The 24,678-nt window shown below is 47.2% G+C and overlaps 1 protein-coding gene across 1 annotated transcript; it reads left to right on the forward strand.

Moving 5' to 3' along the window:
• The first annotated feature begins 2,100 nt into the window (after window positions 1-2,100).
• Window positions 2,101-21,716, forward strand: LEXM (lymphocyte expansion molecule). The gene is made up of 10 exons (XM_045028294.1): window positions 2,101-2,213; window positions 6,009-6,096; window positions 6,669-6,839; window positions 7,023-7,139; window positions 9,924-10,061; window positions 11,293-11,436; window positions 12,620-12,784; window positions 17,135-17,263; window positions 18,427-18,557; window positions 20,200-21,716. The coding sequence occupies exons 1-10, from the start codon at window positions 2,164-2,166 to the stop codon at window positions 20,294-20,296; spliced, it is 1,230 nt and encodes a 409-aa protein (XP_044884229.1). The 5' UTR covers window positions 2,101-2,163; the 3' UTR covers window positions 20,297-21,716.
• Window positions 21,717-24,678: the final 2,962 nt, after the last annotated feature.

Below are 24,678 nucleotides of genomic sequence, written 5' to 3' on the forward strand. Positions count from 1 at the left end.
TGCTGAGTATATCCCCACGCAGGGCTGCTGCGGTGGCGTCTCCCAGTCCCAGCCTTTCCCTCCTCCTCTCTCACAATGTTTGCCGCTCTCTCAAACCTGCAATTCTGGTTTAGCTGATTCACATGCAGCCTGGGAGGAGTCCTGACTGGGAGAGGCACCTAGCGACGCCTGTCATTTGTCAAGGGCCTGCTTGGCCAGGACTCCGGGTTCTCCATGGGGACTTGCTGAGTATATCCCCACGCAGGGCTGCTGCGGTGGCGTCTCCCAGTCCCAGCCTTTCCCTCCTCCTCTCTCACAATGTTTGCCGCTCTCTCAAACCTGCAATTCTGGTTTAGCTGATTCACATGCAGCCTGGGAGGAGTCCTGACTGGGAGAGGCACCTAGCGACGCCTGTCATTTGTCAAGGGCCTGCTTGGCCAGGACTGTCAGCGAATCCAAAACAGAAAAGTGCTGGATCCATTCTTGCCTGTTGTCCTGGCAGGGCAGGGGCAGCGGCAGGGGCAGGGCTGGGCTCCTCCTCGCAGTGCGGCCTGGAGCGATCAGTCCCATACTCCCATTTCCCTTCCTTGGTTTGTATTCCGTAGTGTGTTAACGTTCGTTGTGTGTTTCGCTCCAGGCCATAAAATGCCTTTGACAATAAACAGCCTGGCCCAAATCCTGATTCCCTTACTCCAAACCCCCATCAGAACGGATCGGTAGCCGAGCCTGATCACGGACTGCACAGCGGAGCCGCTTCTGGACCAGATCCAGGCGTTTGAAGCCAGAAACGCTCTGCTCAGGAAGTGGAGGGGCGGTGCTGCAGTCACAGTCCCTCCCCTGGGGCTCTGCACAGGCTGGCTCAGCTGGCCAGAGCGGAGGGGGCAGCCAGCCCAGGCTTTCCCCACTGGCTTCAGCCCCGCCATGAGAGGGCGCAGCAGGCTGGTTCAGCTGGGTGGTGTGAGAGCCTGGATCCGGCTCACCCTCGACCTTTCACCAGGGGGCGTGAGCAGGGTTGAGAGCGTTGTGGCTGGCCCCTGGGCAGGAAGGCAGGAGTGGAGGAGACTCATGTACTCTTCCCACCCCTTGGCGGATCCATTCTGGGCCAGCCAGAGTGTGTTTTTAATGAGGATCAGCTGCACTCTACTAGCGCTGCTGCTGGGTGACCCTCAGATATGCACCTCCGAGCTGGAGCCTGGAGCGATACCTGAACAGCCTACAAACCAGTGTTAAGAAATAGCAATTTGGTCCCAGTAATGACCACAGCCTTCAGCTGATGGGCAGAACCAGCACGGGTGGGTCGACAAGAGCTCTGCTTTTCAGTCCTATGGGCTCTGTGGGGCTGTACAAGGATAATTAGGGGCTCTGCAATACAGATTTCCTATTCATGCTGCTTTGGCTTTCCACTTTCTAAAAAGGCCTTGTGCAAAGGGTCCGTCTGCTCTCCGAGCCCCAGGCCCATCTGCCGAGGGGTTCGTCTGCTCTCCGAGCCCCTGGCCCATCAGCCGAGGGGTTCGTCTGCTCTCCGAGCCCCTGGCCCATCAGCCGAGGGTTTCGTCTGCTCTCCGAGCCCCAGGCATGTCTGCTGAGAGGGCCATCTGCTCTCTGAGCTGGTGCATGTTCAGGTAAGGTGCACGTCTGCCTCTGAGCCTTGTGAGTATCCAGACAAGATGCATGTCTGTCCTTCTAGCCCGTGCACATCCGGGCAAGGGGCACGTCTGCTCACCGAGCCTGTGCACGTCCGGGCAAGGGGCACGTCTGTTTGCTGAGTCCATGCACGTTTGGGCAAGGGGCACATCTGCTCTCCGAGCCCGTGCACATCCAGGCCAGGGGCATGTCTGTTTGCTGAGCCCGTGCACATCTGGGCAAGGAGCACGTCTGCTCGCCGAGCCCGTGCACAGCTGATGAAATGTAATGCATCAAAACTAACCAAGGATCAAACAGTGAGCTCAGAACGGCTGCATTCCTCTCCCCAACCCTGACAGGGCCTAAAACAGCTGTAACAGGTACAGGAGGCTTTGAGCCAGAGGCCCCCACCCCCAATGCAATGGGTTGCCTGGAAGCTCGGCCTTCATGGGAACAGAAAGGCAACAAGTGTATGGGGTTGTCATGGCAGCAGTGTTCTGGAGCGGCTGGAAGCTGTGCCACTGGGGGAGGGGGGCTCCCTCCATCCCCAGGGAGCAGAGAATGGCAGCAAAGGGCTTTACAGGTGCCCCCTTCGGCACTCAGACAGTCAGGTAAGAGTCACCCAGAGGAGGCTTCAGAGGGCACAGGCTCAGCCTGCAGCTGACTTGGCTCAGCCCCTGTCTGACTCTCAGCTTCTGGATCATCTGCACACACATTCTCCCCTGTCCCCCAAACACCCCGGCACACAGAGATCTCACACACACACAGTCCTGCAGTCAAGAGATCTCACGCCCCTTGGCACACAGATCACACACACCTGGCCATGCAGCCATCACATACACACATGCATTCACAAGTTCACATGCTTATTACACACGGAGAGTTCATGCACACGTGTCCATGCACCCACATGCAGGACTCTGTCAAGCTGTGATACTCTGAATGGGGGAGTTTCCAAGGAAACAGAAATGAGATTTGACATGTTTCTGAAACACACAGCAGACTCCTTCTTCATACGAGTCGTGCACACACACACACACACACACACACACACACACACACACACACACACACACACGTTCGTGCTTACAAGCTCCTGCAGGATATTTTGCCTATAGAGTAGTGGGTTACTGTAACCTGACTGAATGGATCCAACAAGCCAGGACCCCTTTCTCTGAGAAGTCCTTTCTTTCAGAAATAAACCAGCAGGTTTGAGGGGCCCTGGATTTTTGGCTGACCCTGGCTATCTTTATGACTTCCCCTATTCTAGGTAAAAATGAATTTCATTTCAAAATACTACATGCCACACCTGATGTTTTACACGGGCTGACGTATGACTGACAGTATTTTTTAAAAGTACACGCTCCGATCTCTGCTTCCCAGAGGCTAAGCTTGAGCCATTAGGCACCAGGGCCGCCCCGGGGGGGGGGGGGGGGGGGCGCGCAAGTGGGGCAATTTGCCCCAGGCTCCTCAGGGGCCCCCATGAGAGTTTTTTGGGGCCCCTGGAGCGGGGTCCTTCACTCGCTCCGGGGGCCCCGGAAAACTCTCGCGGGGCCCGGGCCCCTGGAGCTTCTTCCACTCCGGGTCTTCGGTAGCCGGGGGTCCTTCCGCCCTGGGACCCACCGCCAAAGTGCCGGGTCTTTGGCGGCATTTCGGCGGCAGGGGCCCCCCACTGCCTAAGACCCCAGGCCCCCTGAATCCTCTGGGCGGCCCTGTTAGGCACAGCCACATGTGAGGGGTGGTGCTGAGCTGAGCCATGCTACCCCAGGAGGAGCCCCAAGAAGCCACATTTCCTTCCCGCTCCCCACTTGCTCCTGCGGGGAAGCAATCTGCAACAGCCCCTTACCCCGTGCAGGTCACTTCCCCCCCATGCTGGCTCAGCTGCGGTAGCTGGTACCCAGGGGAGTGGAGTGAAGGCACTGCCCACTTCCCACCCGTGTCTGCCCACTTCCACGTGGGTGGGATCCAGTGGTCTTGCAAAAACTCTGCTCTCTTTCTCTGCACGGAGACGAGTGATCCAGGGAGGCTGCACAGGGTGGGTTTGGGGGATCATACTCCCCCTTATAGCCCAGCATAGCTGCGTCAGACTGCATCCCAGTGTGGCCCTGTGCTCAGTGATTTTGCTTTCACTGTATATTTTTTAAATCAGTACAATCATATGTCTCCAGGTACGTAGTGTATATTTCAGGATTTTGAATCACGTTTTTAACAACACCATGATACACATACTGGCTGAGATTTTCAAAGCCATGTGAGGGACGGAGACACAACTTTTGGACAAGCTCTGCCATAATATATTTTAACTGGGTCCAATTTTAACCAGCTCATTAACCTAAAATACATTGATTGGGGTTTCTCCCGGCTTCTCCTCCTTATTTAAAATGACCCCTGTTATTTATTCAGAACCAACACCTACCCCTTAAATCACACTGTGCCCTCTTGGAACTCTGTTGGCCTGCAGCGCCTTTACTAGTTCACGGTTGCTGAACAGCAGGAGAGAGAGATTTTGTTTATTTAGCTCACACAGCAGCAGCTAATAAAATACAGAAACATTGCTAGCTCATGGTAGTCCCCTGTGACCTTGAAATCTATGAATCTGGATGCCTAATTCCTGTTTGGGGATTTTCATTGTAAAACCCGGCACTAAAACCCTGATCCTGCAAACATCTACACAGGTGAGTAACTTGATTCACATGAGCAATCCCTTTGAAGTCCTTTGACTTTTCACAGCTAGGCATTATCGCATTACAGTTTGCAGGCTCAAGGCCTCATATACTGCTTTTCACCTGCATACTTGCTTCATGAATATTAATTTATTTTAATTGGTTTATTTTGTACAATATAGAAATATCTATTTAAATGCAGAGGAATTTGGCAAGTGAAGGGTCAGATTTCTCAGCTGTTGTAAAACAGAGCTACACCAGTTTACATCAGCTAAGAATGTGGTCTGAATTTTTATTGATATAGTTTGTGTCAGAAATTCTACTGGGAATAGTTGTGTTACCACGGTTTGAATCCAAGTTCCCTTTGACTTCTTCAAGAGTTTTGGCTACACAATGGGGCACTGGAAGGTGGCATCTTCCAGATGAAACAGAAAGCCAAGGTTCTAATAATTTGTTGTCATTAAAGATCTCACAGAGAACGGTTGTTAAAAGACATTGAACAGGTCAACTTTGACCCAAACTTAGGTTAAATCCAATCGGATTTTTAAAAATATTAACATTTCCTTATAGTGTTTGCAACCCAAACATCACACCATCTGACTGGGGCCTGACCATTTTAGGGAAATTGACTAGAAGCAAATAAAAATGTGGAAATGGCCGTCTGTTTTCGTTGTCTAAGTTGAGAGAAATGGAAAAACAAAAAGCATCCACAGTGAACAGTAAATTTGATTTTTAAAATTCTGTTTTAATAGCCTGAGGTTTTAATAACATTAGGGCTGGATATTTGTTTGTTTGTTTTAAAACATGATTTTTAAACTGACAGTGGCCCTTAACTCTATTATCTTGGCCAAATTCCAATTTGGATCATTTGCTTCTGCCTACCTAAAATCTCTCTGTAGTTTCCACTGGAGAAACTGTACTTCAATTCCTGTAGCATTACTCCGTGCAGTTAAACAGCTGCCATGACTCACACCAGAGGTGGCTGCATTTCAGTAGTAGATAAAGCAGTGTCTGTATGTAATTTGTACAGTACATCAGTTTAAGGCCTTGATCATGAAAACATTTAGTCTTTGGCTCTGTGCTTACTCTAAGGGTCAGCAACCTTTCAGAAGTGCTGTGCCAAGTCTTCATTTATTCACTCTAATTTAAGGTTTCACGTGCCAGTAATACATTTTAACGTTTTTAGAAGGTCTCTTTCTATAAGTCTATAATATATAACTAAACTATTGTTGTATGTAAAGTAAATAAGGTTTTAATAATGTTTAAGAAGCTTCATTTAAAATTAAATTAAAATGCAGAGCCCCCCAGACTGGTGGCCAGGACCCGGGCAGTGTGAGTGCCACTGAAAATCAGCTCGTGTGCCGCCTTTGGCACACATGCCATAGGTTGCCTACCCCTGCTCTAGTGAGTAATCATCCCATTGACATTCAGGAGGTTACGCACTGCAGAAAGCATTTAGGCCCCAAACCTGCAAAGATTTCTGCATATGCTTCACTTTAAGCATGAATAATCCCTCTGAATTTAATGGGACTACTCACAAAATGAAGCACGTGTGTCTTTGCAGTACTGAGCAGTCCAGTACTAAGGGCCTGATACATCTATTGATGTCCGTGAAACCCTTTCTACAGACTACAATAGACATTGGATCAAGTCCTAAATGTTCACAGGACCAGGACCTATGTTTGTAAAATTAGTCCTGCTTTAACTCAAAATTTACTGTATATTTACATCATCCTCCGCTAGATTTGATGTGTCTGCAGTTTATCCAAAGTGTAAGAAACCTGGTACATACACACAGGCGCCCTACTGCAAAAAGGTCTCTTCGGAGTTGGTGAGTCTGTCTCTCTATTTTATGTACAAAACAAACACTTATTCAGCTCCAGATGCAGAACTTAACTAAAAATTACACGTTTAGATTCTTTTTCCAGAATTCAATTTCCATGAAAAATCCGAATGGATCCATTCTGCTGCTTTCAAATTAATTTGATAATATCACTGAATCTAATCTAACCAGTCCATTTAATGTAGGTCCAATGGCAATGAAATCAATGGCAAAACTCCTGTTGATGTTCATGATATAGGATGAGGCTCTCTCCAATGTAATTTACTTCTCAGTAGAATGTGTACTTACAGAATCTTTGAGTAGATTTCCTGTGTCAGCAATTTATCCAACGTGCTAGGAATCTGTGGGCGCAGATCCTCAGCTGGTGTAGCTTGTTATAGCTCCACTGACTTTCTCTATTTGCCTGTAGTAAGGAGAATTTGCAAACAATATGATTAGAATTCTTAGGGCCTGATTCACCACTGTAGAACTCCATTTTTCAATGGTGATGCATCAGTGTAAAACTGGCTTAACTCAATGGTAAATCAAGCCTTTAGTTTTAACCTTACACTTCATTTTAGGGCAGAAAGTTGGGCCCAGGCACCTACAATATTGACCATGGAAGCTTTAGCTCCTCTGTGCTGCAGGAGAAGGCTTCAAATTCTGGCTGGGCCAAAGCACAGGAAGCGGCACGACTTACCCAGATGCCCCATTTTAATTTTAAGGAGACGTTGAAGAAGAGCAAGTTTCTGGTGAGATCTGAATTTGACTTTTTTCCCTATGTGTGGACAAGAAATCTGACTGTTTCTGTGGTTTAATCTTTCAACTGTTAAGTGACACGGGATAGATTGAACTAGAGGTGCTGTGATTTGCATGGGTAAATTAGAATCCCGTTTTTGTTGCTATTAAACCTTTAAAATCTTTTTCTCAATAAGAAAGAAAAACTGGGCCCAGGAACTTACAACATCAAAGATTTTCTGCAAGAGACCCGACCGTCAAGTATTAGAGGTATTTGTGACACTGGAGAAGAGAGGTTTAGAGACTTCATTAGGGTATGTACTGGATTCAAGCAATAGATACTGCAGTAACTTGACAAGAAACATATAAGGTAGATAATCTGGTACCTCTTGTTGCAGAGCTAAATATTATTATTGGATCACCTAATAATATGATACGCACTTTTTGGGGCCAAAACAAGTCCCTTTTACAACTGTGCAACATTTAAAAGTACAGTAGGGGGCGCAAGAAATAATAAGGGCCAATGCCCAGCTATGCTTCCTGATTGCTGTTCAATTTCCCAGTTGTTTGATTTGGATGATGTTACCACTAACAGGGTTAAAGAAAGCTGCATTCTGCTCGTCGGTGCCTGACACAGCCTGGTGATAGCCCAGCTAAAATCATCCTAACTAACAAGGGAGTTATTCAAAGGGAGCAGATAAGAGATCACTGATCCAGGGAAAAACTGAACCACAATATCAGTGTTTTCTATTTCACGTTATTTAGGTGCCCTGTTTATGTGGGACCTACACTGATTTCACTGGGGCGTTCCGTGTAAGGTATAGTTCTGGGACTGAGCCCGTATGTTTGTGTGTATAGACTGCAGTCTAGCCAATCAGTGTGTATTGTAGATATTTCTGTAATGCCCATCATCATACTCTCTAAGCCCTGGTCTACACACAGCCCCTGGTTCGAACTAGGGTACGCGAATTCAGCTACGTGAATAACGTAGCTGAATTCGAACTACCCTAGTTCGAATGACTTACCGTCCAGACGCCGCGGAAGCGAACTCCGCGGCTCCAAGGTCGACTCCGGCAACTCCTCCTGCCGCGGTGGAGTACCGGAGTCGACCTCGGCGCTTCCGGAGTTCGAACTATCGCGTCTAGATCAGACGCGATAGTTCGAACTCCGAGAAGTCGAACTCGCCGCGTCGACCCGGCGGGTAAGTATAGACGTGGCCTAAGTCTTGACTTGATAGGCAGTATCAGTGTGTTAGTGTATGTATAGGGTGCACACACATTTACATACAAGTCCTATCTTCTATGAATCCCACATATACACAGGATAGTGATAGTTCATTTTTAAAATAGCTTTTCTATGGAATAATACTCTGCAAATACTCTACTAGCCCCAGAACTCCCTAGTAATGACTTCTAGTTCCACCAGGCTGTGGGGCAGAATGCTAGTAGGCATCACCCGCTTTCTAACCCTTCAGGCTGGCCACTTTTGCCATCTGCACTGCCTGGCAGAAGAAATTAAAAACTAGGTCATTTCAGTGGAACATCCCTCCTCCATAGGACCTGAACAACAGTCAAATATCCTGGGTCGCCACAGCTGTAGAATGTTGTGTTAATACTCGGATCTGTTGCATAGCCACATGACTGCTGATTTTACAATTGTATGTGTGAATCAAGAGTGACGCGCAGTGGGAGCTTGTGTGAATCACAGCTTACTGTACTTGCAACAGATCTGCCGGTGCTGGTGGCCAATGAAGTTACAAAATTCCTAATTTCATAGTTAGAGATTTCATTTCTAATTCGCCTTAGTATCTTTTCAGGTTTTTTTAATCAAGAACCTTCCAAAAGGCCAGATTTCCCTTTATTTGCTTGGAGAGGTGCAAAGATTGTACTTGATTATCCTTCATATACAGAATGTAGCAATCTGTACCTGGCAAGAACTGCCAAACTGTAGGGAGGCAGCCTGAGCCAGTGGATTGGGAGTGAAGAGATGTGGGGATGAAATCCTGCTCCATTAAAATCAATGGGAGCTTTGCCATTGACTTCAGTGGGGCCAAGATTTCACCCAGAGATTCTATTCTAGGCTATGCCATACATTCATTTTTGTCCTGGGACAAGTTGTGTCACTGCCCTGTGCCTCAGTTTGCCCATCTGTAAAACAATAATCCTCTTTGCAAAGGGCTTTGAAATCTAGGGATGAATCATTCTGTCTAAGTATTGGGTAGTGGCTGAATTTAGAACCAATTATCTTTTGATTCCAATAGGAAAGGAGTAGAGGGTCATATTCACCCCAGAAATAAAAGCACAAACAGGGTGGCAATTGTACAGGTATCATAAAGACCCAGAACTTAATTCTGTGCTGCAGGCTTCACGGCCTGGAGGCCAATGAGATTTGACTCTAATCTAGAGTTGGGGAGCAGCTGCCGTCCAGGTCCAAATGGAGCCCGTTTGCATGGAGGGGATGCTGTCTGATCTGCTTTAAAGGGGGAGCTTTGGTATTCCTTACTGGGATTCTCTTTAGCCATCTAGAGCATAGTGTGCCCGGGCAACACCCCCATGGAACCTTCTTTCCCTTGTATTCCTTCACTCGGGGGCCATGGTGGAAGGATTGTCCAGGGCACTAGGACTTGGGAGACCCAGGATCTACTTCCTGTTCCTCTTCAGCCCTTGGGCAAGTCTCTTAGCTTCTTTGTGCCTCTCCCTCATCTGTACAATGCGGATGACAGCCCTGCCCTGCCTCACAGGGGTGTGCCGAGGACATCAAAGACTGAGAAGTGCTTTGCGCTCGCCTGATGTATTGTTAGTATTACCACCACTGACAATTGCAGTCCCTGGGTTCCTACGAGGCACAGTGCCTCCCTGGGGCAGCACGTCTCCACAGAGAAATGCCTAATGGATAGGAAGGTCTGCAGGGCAGAGACTGAGGCTTTGGATGTGTGTGCATTACCTAGCTCCGGAGGGCCCAGATCTCAGTTAAGACCTCTGGACACTACTGAATTACAAAGAATCACTGCTTTTAATAGGCTTGAATGGCAGAATCTGGCTCTTCATTGGTAGTTGTATCCATTTTTGTTCGTAATCCTCTCCCTCTTATTTCTGCAGGATTGCCACCCTGGCCCTGGGACTTATGGCAAGAATGGAAACCCTTATGCCCTGATTGACGAGAAGGAGAGACGCTCGGCAAACTCTCAAGGGATAATGGACAGCAAAACCGAAAAATTTGTCTTACCTACTGCTGCGGCAAGTCTGCGCTATTTGTTTTTCATTCAGCTCCCGTATTGACCTGCATACCAGCCATTGCCCAGGGCTTGAGTGACCAGAAAGAACGAAAGTGAGGGATCTCTGGGAGCTGACCCCCCCCAGGTTATTTTGCTGCCTTGTTCATTACAGTGGACCATATCAGCATGGCTATGGTCTTCATCTCTTGGCCAATCAAGAGCCCTTTGATGTCTCTGAAGGCTCCGGGAGGCATCAGCATTTGCGGTTCTCTCTAGAGAGGATGCAGCCAGCTTGCAGTTTTCACTGCCTGGCTGCACAAAACTGGAGTGCCCCTTGCGGGGGGAGGGGAGGGAGAGTGAAGGGGAGGCTGGGCAAGCAGCTTCCGAAAGGGAAAGAAAAGTCGGTGAGGTTCACCTGAAGAGGCTGAGGCTTCCCAACCTCACAGGGTCTGTAGAGGAGAGAAGCCCCAGAGGCTGGAGTCAGCCTGCATCAATGGCTGCTCCATGGCTCCCTCTGCTGATATTGGCCCTTCTGGGGCTGTGCTGCCATTGGTGGAGCCCGCCGCAGCTGCTCAGGAGGGGAATCTACAGAAGATCTTGCAGCCAGCCTCAAGTTTCAGTGGAGCTTGAACTCCGGTCTCGGCTACTGCCCAGAGAGCCAGCGGGTCAGCAGGGGATGGTGCCACAGAGAATGCCTGCTTCCCCTGCTCTTCACTTTCCCCCTCTCAGAAGTGCACGTGCAGGATCCCACAGAGGTGGCACTGTCCCCACTCTGGGAGTGTTCCATGCCATGCGCAATGGAGACTAAGCAAAGGGGATGGTCCAAGCCACTTAGTTTAAAGGCTGCCATGCAGAGGGACCACCCCTTGCATCCTGATGGTGAAGCTTTTAATTGAGGGTACAGAGAGCAATTTGTAATGGACGATTGAAACAAACAGGTGGCTACTCATTTATTATTTGACCACTCAAGAGTGAGCAGCATGGGTGAGAGGGAAAAGTCATGGGCAGAGCACAGGACATGGCTCTTTGGGGCAGGGTCTGCTTCTCATTAAGTATTTGTACAGCACCAAGCACAATGGGGTGCTGGTCTCAGTGAGGGCCTCTGGGTGCTACTGTAATATATAACAGCAATGTTGCAATTGTCTACCAACAAACCTGCAGTTAGTGTCCGGCTTCCAAATGAGCACAACCTAGGACTCCACTCCCCAACAGAGCGATCACTGATGGTTGTTTTTGCTCCCTGTTGACTTTAGGGAAGTGGTTTGGGGCCAGGCACCTATAATCTCAAAAACAGTACAGACGAGGTGTTGAAACGTGTGGTCAGTAATCGCGGCCCATATGACACCTTCACAGGAGACAGGTCAAAGCCTATTATCTGCGGACATTACGCTGTGGAAGTACGTACCCTTGTAAGAGAGTTGTGTTTTTAGTAAAACACCCTTGCCTTGGTTAATGATGTAGGAACTAATCCTGCGGGTGTGACATCTCTCACAGGTTGCTGCCAGGAGAGGGGTGCTGTCAGGTTAGAGAGCAGAGTTTTAAAACCCGTCCTTGCCGTTATTATTAACAACTTAGATTATTAAAACTGAGAACCAGATCTGCAGCAAGGGTAAAGCACCACAACTCCTTTGAAATCAGTGTCGCTACAATTTATATGAAGATCTAGCCCTAAAAAGCTAACTTACTTTTTGCTACTTAGGCCATGTCTACACTATGGACCTTACAGCGGCACAGCTGTACCGCTGCAGCTGTGCCACTGTAAGATCTCCTGTGTAGCCACTCTTTGCCGGTGTGAGAAAGCTCTCCTGCTGGCGTAATTAAACCACCCCCAACAAGCAGCAGTGGCTATGTTGGCAGGAGAGCCTCTCGCTGAGATAGCACTGTCCACACCAGCACTTTTGTCAGTGAAACACGTCTGTCGGGGTGTGTGTGTGTTTTTTTTCACACCCCCGACCAACCAAAGTTTTAGCGACAAAAGTGGTAGCGTAGACAAAGCCTTAGTTTGCTTGCTGTTTGCCCTTCATTTAGTACGAACAATGAAAAGGACTCATGGCTTCCTCTCCCTACTGGCCTAGGGCTGGATTCAAACCAGCGACCTAAAATGAACAAGATTGTCTATGGGCAGTATTTTTGCCTTATTCTGGATGGATTCTGAGGCGATATTCCTTTAAGAACCTGTTTGGAAGCTGCTTTCCTGCCTGGCAGCCTGGGGGATACCTCTCACCTGCTGGGGTGCGGAAGGCAGTGGAGTACATTTATTACACTCTGGAAAGACCTCTGCCCTAGAGAGCCCAGGGTGGGGCAGAGATTGTGCAGGGAGGAGGGTAGATGTGATCCATGTCACTGACAAGGGAATCTAGTAGTCAGTGAACTCTGAATGAGGGTCTATGGGCCTTATTCAGCTCCACTGAAGTCAATGGGTTCTCCCTGCCAGGCTTCACCTGGGGACTGGACTGGATTCTGTGAGTGCAGAGATACAGGAGAGCCCCTGTGGCTGGCACCTGCAGGGCCTTGCCAGACAATTGCATCACATTTTCTCCAGCAGCAGCAGACATCTCTTCCTCTCTTTCATCTCTTTAGAAGAAATGCATCGAGCTCAGCCCCAGCAATGTCAAGAGCTTTGTGGAGGAGCTGGACACCAAGGACAGAAAGAAAAATGGTATTTTCAGCACCCTCGCTCGGAACCCTGGCTGCCCCACGGAGCGGATCTTCTGGGCCACACTCAGCCAGTGTCCACGTGCCACGGTTAGTGACACCATGTTCCTTTCCTCTTCTGTCTCTGCTGCAAATGTTACCGTGCAGCATGCCATCTGCTGCGAACACACCGCATGGCACTGACAGAGACTGTGAGGCAGTGCCATAACAAGGGCGAGGCGAGTGAGGCACTTGCCTTGGGCGCGCAAAGTGGAGGGGCGCAGCTCTACCGCGATCAGCGGCGCTTCGGCAGCAGCTCTACCGCCGCCGCTTCTTCGGCGGCAATTCGGCAGTGGGTCCCTGAGTCCCTGTCAGAGGGAAGGACCCGCCGCCGAATTGTTGCCACTGCTTCATGCATTCTTCAGCGGTGGGTCCTTCTCTCCAAGAGGGACTTGGGGACCCACCACCGAATTGCCGCTGAAGAATGAATGAAGCAGCGGCGGCAATTTGGTGGCAGGTCCTTCCCTCCAACAGGGACTCAGGGACCAGCTGCCGAATTGCCGCCGAAGAGCCTGGAGCCGGCCCTTGCCTCGGGCACAAAAACTCCTTGTTACGGCTCTGCTGTGAGGCAAAAGGGAAAGGCAGGAAAACCACCTGACCTCTAGGACTGGGACAACCCCACGTGAAATGTGCAGCTGAAGAGCAGCCTGTCTGGATTGGGACAAGGGGTGATTGTGCTGGATTTGTCTGCAGAGCTCTCACATAGAAGGATGAATAGCCATTGCCAGGGCATTATCTTCCCTTTCCTGGTCACCTGCAAAGGATTCTCCCTGCAGTCAAAATTTGCCCTGGGGAGGGCTGGGGCAGAGCTGTCCAAAGCCATGTTCTGAGTGGGTGGGGTTACAGCCATGCACCAGTGCCCAGCTGATAGCTCATCACCAAAAGCACCAGGGAAATCCCTGTGCCCAGGATGGGCTGGAGTGAGAGGAAATGAGTAGCCTCGTGATCTTTTCCTTCTACTTCTCAATTATTACTAACAAAGGCAGCTGATTCCTTTATTCCTCCCCCTTCGCTCATGCTGACTCCTCTCAGCTCTTTTGAGTTGGAAGCTAGTTTTAAGGCTCCCAACTGAGGACTTAAACTAACATGGCAATTTTAAAGGAGCCCAGGGTCTGAGGAGGCAGCTGTGGAGGAAACACCTAGAGGCATTCAAGGGCCTCCCTGTCTGCACCCATGAGCCTGGCTGCCCTTCAGCATCAATCTGCAACCTCTGGAAACTTTACACTCATTTAAAAAAGTAAACGGGGTTGTGAAATAGCTCCCAGGCTAGTTATTACCCTGGGTGGGGTGAGCGTGATGTGGTCATTATCCCATAAAAGAGAGCGTTAGGGCTAGTTGGGCCTTGTTCCGGATGGATTCTGAGGAGATATTCTCAGGGAAAAGGGGTGCAAATAAAGTGGAAACCTGGAGGTGTCGGTACATGAGGAGATAATGAAAGAATAACAAAATAGCCAAAGGAGCCCTGGAAAGGTGATTCAGTCCCTTACACTCCCTTCTCCTCCGACAACCAACTGTTGTTCACTGTGGAAGGATTTATTGCATAAACATAACATTTTCTGAATAAAATTTGAAATTAACAGGTAGCATGGTAACAATAACCACACGCTGATAGCAGCAATAAGCCTCTCCGGGCTGTGTGTTGCTTGGCTACAAGTGAACTCCTCGGGCGGCGGACAGCATCTGGCAGAACATAGCACACTTGTACGTGCGCTGGTAGCCAACCCTGTTGTGGCTATTTGAGCTAAATTAAAATGGCGGCATCCATTTGCTCAGCCGTGCATTTTGAAAGAAGTGCTTCTTAGCATCTATTATTTTTATCACAAGTTATTTGAAAATTAAGCTCTTGTCATTACAATTGGCATTTTTATGGTTCCGACTGACAGCATCTTGCAATGTGCTCTCATGTTGCTCAGGTAACTACTTACGCCCCTGATTCAGCAGCTTTAAAATAAATTTGGAGTAATCCCAACCCAGTCAGCAAAGCACAATACAACATGCTTAACTTTAAACAGAGGCTTTTCATGGGATTTAAGCATATGCTTAAAGTTATGCACATGCTTAAGTCCTTGCAACATAGGAATTAAAAGTAATGTAACCCTTCTGCTGGGCCGAAACAATAGCAGCAAGGGCCGGGTTCAATACATAGGGGTCCCTTCCCCACAGCGTAATGCAGACCAGCTCGAGCCCCCACCCAGTGACCTGGGAAAATCTTACACACACCCCTGGGCGCCTCGAGGAGGCAATACTTCCCCTCTCGCAAGCACAGAGTCTTGGTGTAGCAGAAAAGGTTTAATACATGATAAACAACAAGCATTAAATTGGGAAAATACCTCAGCTAGAGTTCATGGGTCAAACCGTGAGCAAAGACCCACCCCAGCAAATTGGGCCATGTCCTTCTCTCAGGGCCCTTGAGTCCAGCAACCCCCAAATCACCCACAGTCCCAAAAGTCCCACAATCCAAAAGTCTCTGTCTTGGGGTCAGTGCAGCCCCAGAGTTCAAGAGTCTGTCTGCAGAGGTCCCCCTCCCCAGCCTGGGTAGAAAGGGGCACCTTACGTGGTTTCGGGGCCAACTGCCCTGCCTCTTCGTGGGGTTCTGCTTCCACTAGTCATCCCCGCAAACAGCTCAGCTCCGCTTGCTCTGTGGGCTGCTCCGCTCGGCCAGCTGCTCTGGTCCACCAGCTGTCTTGTGAGCCACTCCAGCCGTCCTCGCGAGCTGCTTGGCTCCACTCACCCAGGGCTGCACAAACTGCTCCACTCCGCTCTGCCAGCTGCTCTGCTCCACAGTATGGCTTCAGGCTCCCCCACTCATTAGCACAGTACTCAGTGCTCTCAGCTCAGCAAGTCCAGCTCTTCAGTGATTTCAGCTCTTAGTGATTCCAGCTCATAGTAGGGGAGCCCCAGTGCCAGCGAGTTCAGCTCAGTAACCTGTATCTAGATTCTTAAGGGAATCAAAAATTAACTCTGACATTCCACAGTGGAGAGAGGCACAGGTGGAACTGGTGCTTCTGGCTCACACAAGAAGCCTGCACCACCCAGTACAGATATCTGTCCCCAGCCTCTCTCCCTTGACTGGGTTTTGGAACCCATGTCCCTTGTCTAGCAAGTGCTATTTAATTGATAATGAAACCCTCTATCATAAGACAGTTTTGTAGTTCCTCATTCACTTAATCGGGGTGACAACATTTTATTGCTCCTGCCCCAATAACAATGAAATTGGGGCTCCCACAGCTGTGAAAATAACCATCCCAGGCTGCTTTGCGGTATGCTAAGTGGGGTGGGAGTGCTGATGCAAATAACCAAAATACCAATGCAACACTTTAAACTTCTTTCTGCACTCCCCATAATTTACCACCAGATGTCAGGGTGGGGCTCATCCTGACTCTGCTTACAGTAACATCATGGGGTTCGATGGTTAGAGGCTCCCAGTGATTCCAGATCAAATCTGCTCAGATTATAAGTGAAAAGATAGTTTAATCTAACCACCCACATTGCAAACTCACCTGGGACCTGAAGGTCAAACTGAGTTCTTTCTTCTTCATACATCATCAACAATAAAGATCTATCACTGGAATTTAACTAATGGTTTTGTTGGTACATGAGAAGGACTAGAATCCAGATCACTGTCTCTCAGCTGTGTTGGGTGTTCATGGCTAAAAGGATTAAAGAGTAGTTAACAATTTGACAGTCACAAACATCAGCCAATATGATACTGAATTCACATGGGGAATACGTTGGTTGAAGTAAGGAGAACATAAGAACATACATAAGAAAGGCCATACTGGGTCAGTCCAAAGGTCCATCTAGCCCAGTATCCTGTCCTCTGACAGTGGCCAATGCCAGATGCTTCAGAGGGAATGAGCACACCAGGTAATCATCAAGTGAGCCATTCCCTGTCACCATTCTGGCAAACAAAGTAGTTTTTTTGCATAGACCCATTTCAGATTCAAGCTGCATTGCAAAGCTCCCTCTGAATTCAATGGGAGCAGGAGAAGGGGCAGGCCCATACCACGCCTATATGACAGGATGTTGCATATGAGTAAAGGTGGATATCTACACCACAGTTGTTAACAAAGGAGTGGTGGGTCACTCTACTGAATTCCAAATGCAAATAGCAGGTTGGAGGCTTAGCACAAGCGACCGTCTCATTTCCAGCATGCTGCTCCTTTTGTCTCTCACATTTCTGGTGTGTTTATTCCCATCATTGCAGCACAGCCATGACTGTTTCCTGCACTTAATACTTCTCACGAAGCAGCCTCTCAGTTCTGTGGCTACTAGAAGAATACAACAGAATTAACTGAGGCTCCAGTTCAGCAAGATACTTAAGCAGGCGCCTAACTTTAAGCGTGAGTTAGGTACATACGTAAGTACAGCAATGATTTACCGGTGGTCACTTTGTTGTAGTATGCTGTAGGGCCAGGCTCACATGATCCAAAACCCGTGGAGCGATCAGAATACTTCAATCAACCTCCATTTTGGTCATCTGCAAAAAGAGTTGACAGGAAAGCATACCGCCTCTTTATTGGAAACACGGTGAGTGGAAAATCTATGGTAGGAATAGATGTAGGTGCATGAAAATATTCATGCTGTCTTCTTCTTCCATGACACACTCATACCCTTTACTGATCTTTCCACTGGAGGTCTAAATCCTTCTAACTCAAAGAATTCTGCTCCACAGCTTTGTCCATAAACAGGTTTCAGAGACACAGACAAGCTTTCAAGCTATACAAGCCTTTTCTTCAGCGCTGAAGAGCTCTGTGCAGCTCAAAAGCTTGTCTCTCACCAACAGAAGATGGTTCAATAAAAGCTGTTACCTCACCCACCTTTTCTCTCTCATATTCTGGGACCAACACAGCTACAACAACACTGGAAACAACATCGTTGGTATGGACATTAGAGACTCTGTGGTACTTTTTATAAGAGAAAGAGGTTTAGCTCTGCCTCCTTAGCTAAAATTCCCTGCACATCTTTCTCCTCCCTCATCAGTTATGCCGTGTACCAAGTGGTTACTGCTCTCCAGCCAAGTGATTGTATTTCAGGAATGTTCTTTTAGCAGCAGAGTGCTGAAGGGATGGTGCTGGTAACTGCGCCTTCCCTTAATGCTCTTTCTTATGTCATCTGTAGTAATAATCGTCTCAAGTTTCCCTTAGTGAAGTAGAACAAAGCCTGAAGGGCTCAAAGAAGCCAGGAAAAGCTTTAATGTGAAGTAGTCCCTATGGTTAGGGATGAGGAGCAGACTCCCATGCAGTTTCCTGCCTTTATGCGGAAGAGCAGGCAACAGGCAATTTGAAAAAGATCAAAGGATGAAGAATTCTTTGTAATTGATGCAGGAACTCCACAGATTAAATTACAGTGGTAACATTGCTATAACTTGACTAGAGCTAAGTTCTAGGCTGTTGGGGAAAATCACATTTCAAGGGAATGGTGCCCAACGTCTTCAGGGAAATTGGAACTGTAGGATCTGATTATGATGGTTGTTGTGTAGACTCTGAACCTAAATGGAAGGATCAGGCCCTAATTCTTCCATTCTCAAATACAAGAGGTGGTGGTGGTGATTGTTGTTCAATATTCCAGATTCTTGTTTTCAAACTGAGGCCCTGATCCTGTTGCCACTGTAGTCACAGGCAGAACTTCACTGGTATGTGTATAACTGCATCTTTAACGATGCAGAACCATGTCTGACTTTCTTTTTTCAGAACCCAGTTGGTGTTGGTCGCTATGACATCACAAAACAAGAAAAGTGCAAGTGGAATACTAGATACCGGTCACTTTACCAGTGTGAAACACACCGTTATCTGAGTAACCTGGAGCGGGATGTATACTTACTGTAAGTGAAATGTACTATGGGCAGCATGAAGTTAGTGATATATTAACATTGGTATACGGTAGAACCTCACTAATTGAACAGGAGACCCAGTATAAATTACTGACTCCTGACAATTAAGTGAGGGCCCAAATCCTGCCTCCTGGGAAGGAAGATAGTTCTTGAGATGAAGGCCAGAGCCTGGACTTAGGAGAACTGGGTTCAATTCCCTGTTCTGCTACAAACTTTGGCAAAGTCACTTAATTAATCATTGTCTCAGTTACCCGTCTGTACAATGGGGCTTATAGCACTTCCCTACCTGCCTGGGGTATTAGGAGGCTAAATACATTAACGAGTGGTAGGCACTCCTACTAGGGTCACTTGTTCTCTTACTTAGGTAAGTGCAGTTTAGGTCTATTTATAAGAGATCATGTTCTGGTGCTGTTGCATAGTTTGTAGGAACGAAAGGAGGTGGTAGTCTACCTTTGTGGAGAGGGTCCCAGGTGCCCCGGTAGGTTCTAGTCCCACTCCTGTTGCTGGATTGCTGGGTGACCTCAAACAAGTCACTTCATCACCCCGTGCCTCATGAGGCTTACCTCCTTTGTCAAGTGCTTTGAGAGCTATGACTGAAAAGCATTAAGAGCTAGCCTAGTATGTTGTACCACTAGGTCACCCCCGAGGGTGATGGTTGGTGCCCCTGTTGCCCCAGATATCCTTCCCTCGCTGTGGATGTTGCTGTAGAGTTGGTTGGGAGTTCGGGGCATATTCCTCCAGCTAGCTGCTCCCTTCCAGGGGGCCTAATGCAGTCCAGATGAAAAAAAGCAAACCAAATAGACCTGCAGCTCACAAAACAGTCTGGGCTCACCCTGTAGTTCCATACATGGCAAAAGGTCAGTAGGGCGTGTGGAGGGGACTAGGGTCCTAACTCTTTGTATGGCCAAAGGACCTAGTCCGAGGGCCCTGGGCTCTTAAAAGGAAAGCTAAGCAAAGATGGCCCCTCTACTTCTTTAAAGGGGACCGGACAGCAGAGGCAATTCAGCAGCTTTCCTGATAAACAGGACCTGGTTGGTGGGCTTAGGGAGCTCCCTGATCAAGCTTTACTCACTTCAGTGCCAACCTCAGCCTGGGTTTGGATCCTCCTTTTTTAAGGACTCACCCCTTTGCAGGCTTGACAAGCCTCACAGGTGTACCAGGTTGAGGCTGATTATGCCCAGAGGAGCTCTTTAACCCTTCCTGAGCCGGGTGAGGATCTGCCCCACCATAGGGAGGTATTATTAGTTATGAGACCTCACTGCAGTAGTTCTCTGCTTTGGAGTGAGGATTAGCAAGGTTCTGTTGTAGGACGGAATAAAGGTCTATCATAGTTCTGTTACGGTTTGTTTACGTTTTCCTCTCTTGAGCTCTAAGACAGTTGTTTGACTGTCGTCTGTGCTGGGGTTGCAAAGATGTAACTGAGGGCAGCATTTTGTAGTGTTGCAACTAGAGTTTGCTAACACAGCTTGAGATGATGTAAGAGAATCCAGCTTTCACTCTCTCGAAGCTGTTCACTCTGTAGTTAACAGTCAAGCTTGTAATAACTTCATTTTCCTCAACACAAGCTAAGACTAAAGAAAGATTAATACAGTCAATAATTTGAGTCTACTTGTTTTTTCCTCCCCTTTTACAGACAGCGGATCAACCCTGTTAATAGAGGGCACTGGAACAATTTGGTTTCTGCTGCAAGTGATCCAGATACCTCTGCACAAACTATTACTGCTACTTAAAACTAAGTGCATGCTGTAAAGCAGAAGACACTGTTAAATAAAGATTGGTTATAAGAAGGAAAATACTTGCAACATATAGTACAGCTGCACACAAGTCAAGATAGTGTAAAACAACCTACAGTTTTGCTCTGCAATAACACACTTAAAACCCACCAGCAATCTTACTTTTTCTTTCTGTGATTACAGTTATTTTCACTTTTGGTTGTGTATACAGGATGTAATTTATGAAGAGGATATTTGGCAGAATTTTAGATAGGTACATTTTCTTCCCCAAAATAGAAGTGCTGGTGGGTAGCTCTTTGAATATTAAATATTTATTTTTCCATCAAACTGCTTCATTCAAGAAATTGCATATGTATTTTTGTACCATAAATGCAAAGTTCTGTACATTGCGCTGATGGCTTTTGTTCTCACCTCAAGCAACAGAATTGGCCAAAGTCAGTACAACTCAGGTGACGTTGCATTCTCAAAGGATGTCTGTTACATGGATTGAAAAAGGAGAGCACTTTCGTGGCCAAAACACCAGATCTAGATTTCAGTGACATTACTCAGAATCTGTGCAGTTTAAGTAGATAAAGCATACTTCAGAAGGTAAAGCTAAAATCCTCTACTTTATCAGTAAAATAGATTTTTACGTAGTAAACCTGCCAACACAAAGCAGTAGTTTTACACAGATTAGAAGTGAATATATAACAATATTTCATTTTGTTTTGTTTTTTTCTGAAAATAAAGATACTTACCACTGCTTTACAGCAAATAAAATATTAAATATTTCCCTGTTTTTCATAAAAGGTAACAGACGGAGAAGCAACATGACTGACCCAAGTCACACAACACATCAGTTTCAGAAGGGAGACCAGAAGCCAAAACTCATGCCTTCACACTCTAACTACCAGACTAGTTTGTATGCTATCAATTGCAGACATGTTAGAAAAGGGCTGGCTGTCAAATCAATAGGGATAACTGCTAATCCCTCCAATTCAAAGCTCATAGATACGAATCATTGACAGGGAGAGGGGAGATCAATGGTTGTGTTTAACATTTTTTGCTTGGTTTTTATAGGTAACCAATTGGTAGAAGTTGTACTGTGCTTCCCAACTCGTCTAGACTTTTCATGTGCAAATAGTTGCATCTACCTGTCATCCAGGCATATTGGTAGAGATTGTTTGCGAAACACTTCAGCTGAAAGGTTTTACATAAGCATAAAATATGATTTTGTTGTATGACTGGCCTGTTCAGACAAGGCCTGCTGTGGAGCCAGTGGATTAGGAGGAGCACAGTGGCAGTAGGACTATGCTTAGCGATATCATTGGGCACCTTATAAATTCCATAAGAAGTTAATCCTAGAGGCCATGAAGAAGACCAAAAAGGTGGTTGTTGGTTGGTAAGTGAAAATGAGTATGGGTAGTTACTGGAGAAAGTGAGCAACAATAAAAATATCTGGGCTGCTCAGTGTTAACCTTTGCAAAGTCTAATAATGATGTGTATACCCAACTGGAATAATTAAGTTTAATTGTAATTATATGTCAATTGTGGCTGATTAAATATGCTAATTACTCTGCAATTACTCTGTGGTGCAAGGCATAATTGAACACAGGTAAAAATAGGGTGAATGAAAGAAATGCAGATTACTGTAATAGAAAGAATGAGTTAAGGAAAAGGTTGGTCCCTGGAAGGAGAGTAGGTTGGAAGTATCTGTATTATTTGGTGGGAAATTGCAGGCTACAGAACTGGTGGTGTAACATAGGAACCAAGGCCCAGATCCACAATACTTAGGCACCTAATCCCCATTTTTAGGCACCACTGTGACCCACAAAACCCTCACTTGGTTACGTTCAACCCTGTAGGCATCGAAACTCACTTGGCACCTACGTTTTTGCAGTAGAAGTTCCCTAGGTGTCTGTTTCTGCCTCTGGACATGCACACTTCTGCCTTGCTCTAGGTGTCCGGGCACCAACGGCAGCCTAAGCTCCAGAGTGATGCACAAGGATTGCAGAGGAAAGATAGGTGCTTCTTTGCCTAAGTCGTGTGTGGGGCCTGATCCGGTAGGCATACTCAGAAGCTGCCCAGCTCCACCCAAAATGGGGTGGGGTGTACCTCCCTTGTCACCTTTAGCTCAGTGGTTACAGCACTCACTCAGGATGAGGGAGATCACTTTCTAGTTCTCCCTCTGTGCCTGAGAAGAAATTTGAACAGGGACCTCCCCCCAACTCTCAGCTGAGTGGCTGAATCACTGCACTATAGAATATTCCAATGTAGGGCTCCCTAACTCTCCTATTAATTGTGTAACTAAGTATTAATTGGGCCAGAGTGAGTGAGGATGACTCTATAGCCCAGTGGCTGGGGCATTCCCCTGAGAGTTGACAGATCCCTGTTCAAATCCCTTCCGATCAAGCAAAGGGGCAATTTGAACCAGTGGTCTCCCACATTTTGAGAGAATGCTCTAGCTCAGTGGTCCCCAACCTTTTTGGCTGGCGGGGGCCAGCTGAAGGACCACTGCGGCAGTGGAGCACCCGCCAAAATGCCGCCGAATTTCGGTGGCATTTCGGCGGCAATGCCTCTCGATGATGTCGCTTGCCATCGACAAGCATCATCATCGAGAGGCGTCCCCGCCAAAATTCGGGAGCAACGCCTCTCGATGACATCACTTGTCGGCGACAAGCATCGTCATCAAGAGGCGTCTCCGCCAAAATGCCGCAGCAGCATTTCGGCGGGTGCTCTCCCGGGGGCCAGGATGCGGGCGCATTAAGATGCCCCCGTGGGTGCCATGGCGCCCGCAGGCACCGTGTTGGGGACCCCTGCTCTAGCTCTTAGGCTAAAGCTCATAAGGGAGGTCCTCCCCCTGCCAGCTGTTTTGTATAGTTAGGTAGCCAGTGAGTATGGCTACCAGATCAGGCCCCACACATGACTTAGGCAGAGGAGCACCTATCTTCCTCTAGTTCATGGATCACAGACAGAAATAGACACCTATCTCTGTGAGAGGAGCAGGGTTTAGGACACACCCCACTCATCAATATCTTCCTTTGGCTACCTTAGGTAATTCCCCACCCAGCATGCTGGCTTTGTGGATTTCATTCTAAGGTGCCTCTCTCTCACTATTCCTTGTATAGGAGCATAGGCACCTAACATGGCTTTGCGGATCAGTGGTGTTCCAGTGATTTTCCAGGGGCCTAAGTCCCTTTTGTGGAGTTGAGCCCAAACACTATCAAAGTCTAGCAAGTCTGATCCAAAAGAATTTAGATTGTTCAGGTGACTGGGCCAGCAAACGGCAAATTCACTGCAGTTCAGAAAAATTTAAGCTAGGTAGTCTCACAGCCAAGACCCAGTGTAACAGCTACATGCCATCCTCATCAAGAAAAAGGTCTAAGTTAACAAAAGAAAGTCACTGAAGCCTTCAGTCTACTGCAATGTATAATTAAAGAGTATATTAAGGAGACAGAATTAATCCACCACCCCAGCACATATTGGACCCTATTTGTAACACTGGTCACATTAATAAAAAAAAAAAAGAGATTGTCCTGAAGATGCAGAGAGGGGAACAACAAAGATGACTGCCCTTATTATATCTTGACTTTAGTAAAGCTTTTGATACTGTCTCACATGACTTTCTTATAAACAAAGTAGGGAGATGCAACCTAAATGGAGCTACTAAAAGGTGGGTGCAAAACTGGTTGGAAAACCATTCCCAGAGAGTGGTTATCAGTGGTTAACAGTCATGCTGGAAGGGCATAAAGAGTGTGGTCCTGCAGGAATCAGTTCTGGGTCCAGTTCTGTTCAATATCTTCATCAATGATTTAGATAATGGCAAGAGAGTACACGTACAAAGTTTGCGGAAGATACCAAGCTGGGAGGGGTGGCAAGTGCTTTGGAGGATAGGATTAAAATTCAAAATAATCTGGACAAACTGGAGAAATGGTTTGAAGTAAATAGGTTGAAATTCAATAAGGACAAATGCAAAGTACTCCACTTAGGAAGGAACAATCAGTTGCACACATACAAATTGGGAAATGACTGCCTAGGAAGCAGTACTGTGGAAAGGGATCTGGGGGTCAGAGTGGACCACAAGCTAAATATGAGTCAACAGTGTAACACTGTGCAAAAAAAGCAAACATTGTGGAATGTATTAGCAGGAGTGTTGTAAGCCAGACACAAAAAGTAATTCTTCTGCTCTACTCTGTGCTGATTAGGCCTCAACTGGAGTATTGTGTCCAGTTCTGGGCGCCACATTTCAGGAAAGATGTGGACAAATTGGAGAAAGTCCAGAGAAGAGCAACAAAAATGATTAAAAGTCTAAAAAACATGACCTATGAGGGAAGATTGAAAAAATTGGGTTTGTTTAGTCTGGAAAAGAGAAGACTGAGAGGGGATATGGTAACAGTTTT

This window comes from Mauremys mutica, chromosome 8 (assembly GCF_020497125.1).
Source record: "Mauremys mutica isolate MM-2020 ecotype Southern chromosome 8, ASM2049712v1, whole genome shotgun sequence".
Classification (NCBI taxonomy): Eukaryota; Metazoa; Chordata; order Testudines; family Geoemydidae; genus Mauremys; species Mauremys mutica.

Excerpts from the sequence above, each read along its gene's own strand:
- LEXM (XM_045028294.1), top strand. The coding sequence starts at position 2,164 with ATGGCAGCAAAGGGCTTTACAGGTGCCCCCTTCGGCACTCAGACAGTC. Across the intron at positions 7,140-9,923 it reads GGTTTAGAGACTTCATTAGG|GATTGCCACCCTGGCCCTGG; the intron begins GTATGTACTGGA and ends TTATTTCTGCAG. Across the intron at positions 18,558-20,199 it reads GAGCGGGATGTATACTTACT|ACAGCGGATCAACCCTGTTA; the intron begins GTAAGTGAAATG and ends CCCCTTTTACAG.